Here is an 8,698-nt window from a genome sequence, read left to right on the forward strand (position 1 = left end):
TATATACAGTATATAAGTGTGTGTATAGTGTGGGTATATACAGTATATAAGTGTGTGTATAGTGTGGGTATATACAGTATATAAGTTTGTGTATAGTGTGGGTATATACAGTATATAAGTGTGTGTATAGTGTGTGTATATACAGTATATAAGTGTGAGTATAGTGTGGGTATATACAGTATATAAGTGTGTGTATAGTGTGGGTATATACAGTATATAAGTGTGAGTATAGTGTGGGTATATACAGTATGTGTGTGTATAGTGTGTATATACAGTATATAAGTGTGAGTATAGTGTGTGTATATACAGTATATAAGTGTGAGTATAGTGTGGGTATATACAGTATATAAGTGTGTGTATAGTGTGGGTATATACAGTATGTGTGTGTATAGTGTGGGTATATACAGTATATAAGTGTGAGTATAGTGTGGGTATATACAGTATATAAGTGTGTGTATAGTGTGGGTATATACAGTATGTGTGTGTATAGTGTGTGTATATACAGTATATAAATGTGAGTATAGTGTGTGTATATACAGTATATAAGTGTGTGTATAGTGTGGGTATATACAGTATGTGTGTGTATAGTGTGGGTATATACAGTATATAAGTGTGTGTATAGTGTGGGTATATACAGTATATAAGTGTGAGTATAGTGTGAGTATATACAGTATATAAGTGTGAGTATAGTGTGTGTATATACAGTATAAGTGTGAGTATAGTGTGGGTATATACAGTATATAAGTGTGAGTATAGTGTGGGTATATACAGTATATAAGTGTGTGTATAGTGTGGGTATATACAGTATGTGTGTGTATAGTGTGGGTATATACAGTATATAAGTGTGAGTATAGTGTGTGTATATACAGTATATAAGTGTGAGTATAGTGTGGGTATATACAGTATATAAGTGTGAGTATAGTGTGGGTATATACAGTATATAAGTGTGTGTATAGTGTGTGTATATACAGTATATAAGTGTGTGTATAGTGTGTGTATATACAGTATATAAGTGTGTGTATAGTGGGTATATACAGTATATAAGTGTGAGTATAGTGTGGGTATATACAGTATATAAGTGTGTGTATAGTGAGGGTATATACAGTATATAAGTGTGAGTATAGTGTGTGTATATACAGTATATAAGTGTGTGTATAGTGTGGGTATATACAGTGTATAAGTGTATGTATAGTGTGGGTATATACAGTGTATAAGTGTATGTATAGTGTGTGTATATACAGTATATAAGTGTGTGTATAGTGTGTGTATATACAGTGTATAAGTGAGTGTATAGTGTGGGTATATACAGTGTATAAGTGTATGTATAGTGTGTGTATATACAGTATATAAGTGTGTGTATAGTGTGGGTATATACAGTATATAAGTGTGTGTATAGTGTGAGTATATACAGTATATAAGTTTGTGTATAGTGTGGGTATATACAGTATATAAGTGTGTGTATAGTGTGGGTATATACAGTATGTGTGTGTATAGTGGGTATATACAGTATGTGTGAGTATAGTGTGGGTATATACAGTATATAAGTGTGTGTATAGTGTGGGTATATACAGTATATAAGTGTGTGTATAGTGTGTGTATATACAGTATATAAGTGTGTGTATAGTGTGGGTATATACAGTATATAAGTGTGTGTATAGTGTGGGTATATACAGTATGTGTGAGTATAGTGTGGGTATATACAGTATATAAGTGTGTGTATAGTGTGGGTATATACAGTATATAAGTGTGTGTATAGTGTGGGTATATACAGTATATAAGTGTGTGTATAGTGTGTGTATAGTGGGTATATACAGTATATAAGTGTGTGTATAGTGTGGGTATATACAGTATATAAGTGTGTGTATAGTGTGGGTATATACAGTATATAAGTGTGAGTATAGTGTGGGTATATACAGTATGTGTGTGTATAGTGGGTATATACAGTATATAAGTGTGTGTATAGTGGGTATATACAGTATATAAGTGTGTGTATAGTGTGTGTATAGTGGGTATATACAGTATATAAGTGTGTGTATAGTGTGTGTATAGTGGGTATATACAGTATATAAGTGTGTGTATAGTGTGTGTATAGTGGGTATATACAGTATATAAGTGTGTGTATAGTGTGTGTATAGTGGGTATATACAGTATATAAGTGTGTGTATAGTGTGGGTATATACAGTATATAAGTGTGTGTATAGTGTGGGTATATACAGTATATAAGTGTGAGTATAGTGTGGGTATATACAGTATGTGTGTGTATAGTGGGTATATACAGTATATAAGTGTGTGTATAGTGGGTATATACAGTATATAAGTGTGTGTATAGTGTGTGTATAGTGGGTATATACAGTATATAAGTGTGTGTATAGTGTGTGTATAGTGGGTATATACAGTATATAAGTGTGTGTATAGTGTGTGTATAGTGGGTATATACAGTATGTGTTTGCACACAGCATAAATGTCACCTCTACGTGGACATGTCGGTCCCGTTATTACTCACAGCTGACGCCTGTTCCGGTCTCTCCGTGGTTCCGCCACAGTCCGCAGATGCGGCACCTCTGAAACCAAAAGTCTGTGGCTACAGCCGGAAACAGGAAATCATCCATAACTCCGCCCACAGTGATGCAATCTACAGCCGGCAATAGGAACATAGAAAATATTGCGTGACCTCGCAGGACCAGACACGAGCTGTGATTGGCTGTTGCCCCACAGATCATGCTCTCTCATTGGAGGAAGTTTAGACGCTTGAATACTAATGTCAGCAGGAAGTTTGACGTCAGGGTCACGTTGAGTGGGTTCTCACGAGACTGCCTCTTTCTGCTGTCAGCGGAACTGCAGCGGAGCCTGGGTGCGGGGTGACGGCGGTCACTGCCGCGGAGCCTGGGTGCGGGGTGACGGCGGTCACTGCCGCGGAGCCTGGGTGCGGTGTGACGGCGGTCACTGCCGCGGAGCCTGGGTGCGGGGTGACGGCGGTCACTGCCGCGGAGCCTGGGTGCGGGGTGACGGCGGTCACTGCCGCGGAGCCTGGGTGCGGGGTGACGGCGGTCACTGCCGCGGAGCCTGGGTGCGGGGTGACGGCGGTAACTTCCGTGGAGCTTGGGTGCGGGGTGACGTCGGTCACTGCCGCGGAGCCTGGGTGCGGGGTGATGGCGGTAACTTCCGTGGAGCTTGGGTGCGGGGTGACGTCGGTCACTTCCGCGGAGCCTGGGTGCGGGGTGACGGCGGTCACTGCCGCGGAGCCTGGGTGCGGGGTGACGGCGGTAACTTCCGCGGAGCTTGGGTGCGGGGTGATGGCGGTAACTTCCGTGGAGCCTGGGTGCGGGGTGACGTCGGTCACTTCCGCGGAGCCTGGGTGCGGGGTGACGGCGGTCACTGCCGCGGAGCCTGGGTGCGGGGTGACGGCGGTCACTGCCGCGGAGCCTGGGTGCGGGGTGACGGCGGTCACTGCCGCGGAGCCTGGGTGCGGGGTGACGGCGGTCACTGCCGCGGAGCCTGGGTGCGGGGTGACGGCGGTCACTGCCGCGGAGCCTGGGTGCGGGGTGACGGCGGTCACTGCCGCGGAGCCTGGGTGCGGGGTGACGGCGGTCACTGCCGCGGAGCCTGGGTGCGGGGTGACGGCGGTCACTGCCGCGGAGCCTGGGTGCGGGGTGACGGCGGTCACTGCCGCGGAGCCTGGGTGCGGGGTGACGGCGGTCACTGCCGCGGAGCCTGGGTGCGGGGTGACGGCGGTCACTGCCGCGGAGCCTGGGTGCGGGGTGACGGCGGTCACTGCCGCGGAGCCTGGGTGCGGGGTGACGGCGGTCACTGCCGGGTTTGAGCGCCTGTCTCACATTAGACTGTCCAGTCAACTGTGACGGGCATCTTCCTATTGCTGAGGTCCGTCAGGGGTTTTGCCAGGATACTATAGTGTGGGACGAACCTCCTATAGTACCCGGTGTTCCCCAAGAAGGACATCACCTGCTTCTTGGGAGCGGGCTAGGATGCTATGGCATCCACTTTACAAGGTTTTGGTGACCTAGGTAGAGAACCTCGCTCATGTCCAGCTGGCATACCTGCCCATTGGATCCGCCCAAGCACCTGCGCCAGATGTTCTAGGTGATCCTCCCAGGTGGGACTGAAGATAACAATAAAATCCAGGTACACAGCCGCGTACCCTTCAAGTCCTTTGAGCAGTGTGTTGCCCATCCGCTGAAAAGTGGCAGGGGCATTCTTCATGCTGAACGCATCACTGTGGACTCGAATAGTCCAAAAGGGGTAATAAAGGCAGAGTGTTCCGTGCCTCATGGGTCTGGAAATTGACATCCAGTACCTGCAGGCCTTGCACTGATATGTATAGAGCGATGTACACTCCCCTGCCTACCTAACACTGCAACCTATATACTCCGGAATCAGTCCTTAGGACTGTTGGTTTAGCTGGATTTGAGTAGTATTATTATTATTTATTGTTATAGCGCCATTTATTCCATGGCGCTTTACATGTGAGGAGGGGTATACATAAAAACAAGTACAATAATCTTAAACAATACAAGTCATAACTGGTACAGGAGGAGAGAGGACCCTGCCCGCGAGGGCTCACAATCTTCAAGGGATGGGTGGTAATACAGTAGGCGAGGGTAGAGCTGGTCGTGCAGCGGTTTGGTCGATCGGTGGTTACTGCAGGTTATAGGCTTGTCGGAAGAGGTGGGTCTTCAGGCTCTTTTTGAAGGTTTCGATGGTAGGTGAGAATCTGATATGATGTGGTAGAGAGTTCCAGAGTAGGGGTGATGCGCGAGAGAAATCTTGTATGCGATTGTGGGAAGAGGAGATAAGAGGGGAGTAGAGAAGGAGATCTTGTGAGGATCGGAGGTTGCGTGCAGGAAAGTACCGGGAGACGAGGTCACAGATGTATGGAGGAGACAAGTTGTGGATGGCTTTGTATGTCATGGTTAGGGTTTTGTAATGGAGTCTCTGGGCAATTGGGAGCCAGTGAAGGGATTGACAGAGGGGAGAAGCTGGGGAATAGCGGGGGGACAGGTGGATTAGTCGGGCAGCAGAGTTTAGAATAGATTGGAGGGGTGCGAGAGTGTTTGAGGGGAGGCCACAGAGCATGAGGTTGCAGTAGTCAAGGCGAGAGATGATGAGGGCATGGACTAGGGTTTTTGCAGATTCTTGGGTGAGGAATGAACGGATGCGTGAAATATTTTTGAGTTGAAGTCGGCATGAAGTGGAAAGGGTTTGGATATGTGGTTTGAAGGAGAGATCAGCGTCAAGGATTACTCCGAGGCAGCGAGCTTGTGGGACTGGGGATAGTGGGCAGTCATTTACTGTAATTGATAGGTTCGTAGGGGGGGTCGCGTGAGATGGGGGAAAGATGATGAATTCTGTTTTGTCCATGTTGAGTTTCAGATATCTAGTGGAGAAGAAGGATGAAATAGTGGACTGACATTGAGGGATTCTGGTTAGTAGGGTAGTATAGGGTAGACCCCATACTGACTAATAAATCCACAAATCTGACCCTATCTCGGCAGCAGCTTTCCCTGCACGATCTCAATCCAGAGCTGAATGCGTAGAACAGGGCGACATCTGGTCGCTTATACCCCTGATAATGCTGTGTGGCCAGCCAGTCATTGCAAGAACACAACAAAGATTCCTGTGGCATTACAGTGCCTGGCAGACAATCCCTGCACGTTGATTGGGTCTGACCGCCAAAAATGCAAGGTGGAGACCTGAGTTCCCACCGAGTAATCCCAGAAATGCTCAGTGCTCACCGAGTACACTGATTACAGTGATACTCGGACGAGTATTGGTGAGCATGTTTGCTGATCACTATTTACTACACATGGTGACATCCTATTTTGGGTCCCCATCATTGACCTAGTAACTAAAATACAGAAAGTGCAATATTGATGGATAATTCATGCAGCACAAGCACATGACTTTTGCAGCAGCAAAGTGATATATCCATCAGGCGTGAGAATGTTAACTACATTATAAATATAGCCTCTGAATAATAACTACAGCATAATGCAGTGTAAATGGTCATCAAAATAATGAAGATGCAGAAAATTCATTACTGATGGCTGACTCCCAATTCTGAGGCGCACATTTGTGCCTGAACATAGTAAGATATCGGTCAAGCATTTTAAAAGCAAAGGCACACAATCCATCCTTCAGGAGCTGAAAACTGCCCCCTAAAGTCAGATAAGCGATTTCCCATAGGCTAACATGGACATGGAACTTGGTTGCTGGTCAGAGCAGGGTAACGGCTCTCGGTGTACTGCTCCTTAGAGAAAGGTACCGATCGCTCATGTAATATGTCCCTGGAAATCTGACGGTCCAACCTATGAATCGCATGTTTCGGATTGTAGACCTACGATCGGACCTACGATTCTGGAGGAATCAGGGTTAATGCGAGAAAGGAAAATCCCATTAATTTCAGACATAGAAAAAAAATCCAAAAATTCCACGTTAAGGCTGGTTTCACACTTGCGTTTTTTTGCGCTGCGTTTTTGCGCATACATGCGTCCTTTCCCCCTATCTTTAACATGGGTGCGCATGGTCTAGCGTTTGCACGCGTTCGTACGCGTTTTATGTGTGCATGCGTTTTTTTGTAGTGTGCGCCGGACGCTACCTATTACATTTTTGGTCCGTCCGACCTGTCTCAACAAAACGCATGCGCACAGAATGCGCAAAACACACATTACAGTCTATGGGAACGCAGATGTGCGCATGGACATGCGCACGTCTGCGTTTTAAGAGTAAAAATGTCTAAAAAATGGTTAAAACACGTGCAAAAAAGCAGCAGACGCATACAAAACGCATGATGCGTTTTTTGTATGCGTTTGCACTGCGCAAAAACGCAGCGCAAAAAAAAACGCTAGTGTGATACTAGCCTAAGGCAGTGGAAAAGCTGCATGGTGTGTCTTGAAGTCAAGATGATTAGCTAAAAACATCTCTGTTCATTTGCAGGTGGCTCCCCAGGGGTTGAGAACTGCACCCCCCCAATGTCAGGTAACTGATTTCCCATAGCCTAAAATGTAGTTAGAACATGCAAAACATGTAATGCACACAACAGTGAAATCCAACCCTTGTTAACCCTACTCACATATCTGTTGGTGACTAGTACCACTGTGGAGAGATTGTCAAGGTGAAAATATATTTTCTTATATAACTTTTATACTGTGAAACAATAAGTTTTTCCTAATTGCTTGCTAATGCAAATGTAACTGTATTAAAGATGGCTGCCAGTGTTCACTTTCACTTAAATTCAGTGTCTAAAGAGTTAAGTTTCATTTCTCCTAAAAAAGATAACTCAGGAATGTGAAGAAGAAGTAACCATCGGGAGACGTTTTGACGAATCAGAGAGAGACTGGACACTAGATGTATACTGCATAAACCCCGCCTAATGCACGCCTTCCCCTAACACTCAATATAGTATTGTGTATTTGTAAATAAAGCCAGTTGTTGTACTGCTCCTGACAGGTGTGGATGCGGGACATTAGCTAAGACTGAATCAGCTGCGTGTCTGAGTCATTCTTAATTGGTACCAGATGTTTTGCGCTCGCACAATGATTTGGAATGACTGGTGAATGAGGATTTATTGTCGTTTACGACCCCGACAAGATCATGTCTGATAGTTGTATTTAAGAAAATGACATTGTGAATACATTAAAAAAAATCTTTCATGTAAGTAATGACTTTTTAATTGTATCAGTTTTAATTTAATACACATGAAGGACCAAACCTGTCATATTTTACAATATATATTCATCATAACAAAGATATGACCAATAGTACACAGGAAATGACTGCTGCACATTAACCCCTTAATGTCCATTGAATCATAGAATGGTAGAGTTGGAAGGGACCTCCTGGGCCATCTGGTCCAACCCCCTGCTCAAAGCAGGATTCACTAAATCATCCCAGACAAATGTCTGCCCAGCCTCTGTTTGAAGACTTCTATTGAAGGAGAACTCGCCACCTCGTGTGGCCGCCTGTTCCACTCATTGATCACTCTGTCGAAAAGTTTTTTCTAACATCTAATGTGTCTCCTCCCATTCAGTTTCATCCCATTGCTTCTAGTCTTTCCTTGTGCAAATGAGAATAAAGATGATCCTTCTACAATGTGACAGCCCTTGAGATATTTGTAGACAGTTATTAAGTCTCCTCTCAGTCTTCTGTTCTGCAAGCTAAACATTCCCACATCCTGCAACCTTTCCTCATAAGACAGGGTTTGCAGACCGGTCACCATTCTGGTTGCTCTTTTCTGAACTTGCTCCAGTTTGTTGATGTCTTTTTTAAAATGTGGTGCCCAAAACTGGACACAGTATTCCAGAAGAGGTCTGACCAAAGGGTTAGAGGGCAATAATGATTTCACGTGATCTAGTCTGTATGCTTCTGTTAATACATCCTAGAATTGCCTTTTTTGCAGCTGCATCACACTGTTGACTCATATTCAGTCTGTGATCTATTAGTATATCCAAGTCTTTTTCACATGTGCTGTTGCTTAGCCCTATTCCTCCCATTCTGTATATGCTTTTTTTATTGCCCAGATGTAGTACTTTGCATTTTTCCCTCTTAAAAACCATTCTGTTAGTTGCTACCCACTGCTCCAGTTTATATCTTTTTGAATCTTCTCTCTCTTCTCTATATTAGCTATCCCTCCTAGCTTTGTGTCATCGGCAAATTTAATCAGTTTACCCTCAATTCCTTCATT

The 8,698-nt window shown here is 44.6% G+C and overlaps 1 protein-coding gene across 8 annotated transcripts in view; it reads right to left on the bottom strand.

Annotated features, from left to right (window-relative positions):
* LOC141075898 (uncharacterized) overlaps positions 1 to 2,689 on the bottom strand; it is an 87,126-nt gene extending 84,437 nt beyond the window's left edge. For 3 of the 8 annotated variants that reach the window (XM_073563104.1, XM_073563100.1, XM_073563099.1), the window contains exon 1: positions 2,504 to 2,686. In XM_073563104.1, coding sequence (XP_073419205.1) covers positions 2,504 to 2,654 — 151 coding nt within the window. In that variant the 5' untranslated portion in view covers positions 2,655 to 2,686. Of the gene's footprint in view, positions 1 to 2,503 lie in introns of all 8 variants that reach the window. The other 5 variants (XM_073563106.1, XM_073563105.1, XM_073563101.1 and 2 more) reach the window with 4 other exon arrangements.
* Positions 2,690 to 8,698: the final 6,009 nt, after the last annotated feature.

The sequence above is a fragment of the Dendrobates tinctorius genome, unplaced genomic scaffold, assembly GCF_039654945.1.
Source record: "Dendrobates tinctorius isolate UK_male_01 unplaced genomic scaffold, ASM3965494v1 ptg000378l, whole genome shotgun sequence".
NCBI lineage: Eukaryota > Metazoa > Chordata > Amphibia > Anura > Dendrobatidae > Dendrobates > Dendrobates tinctorius.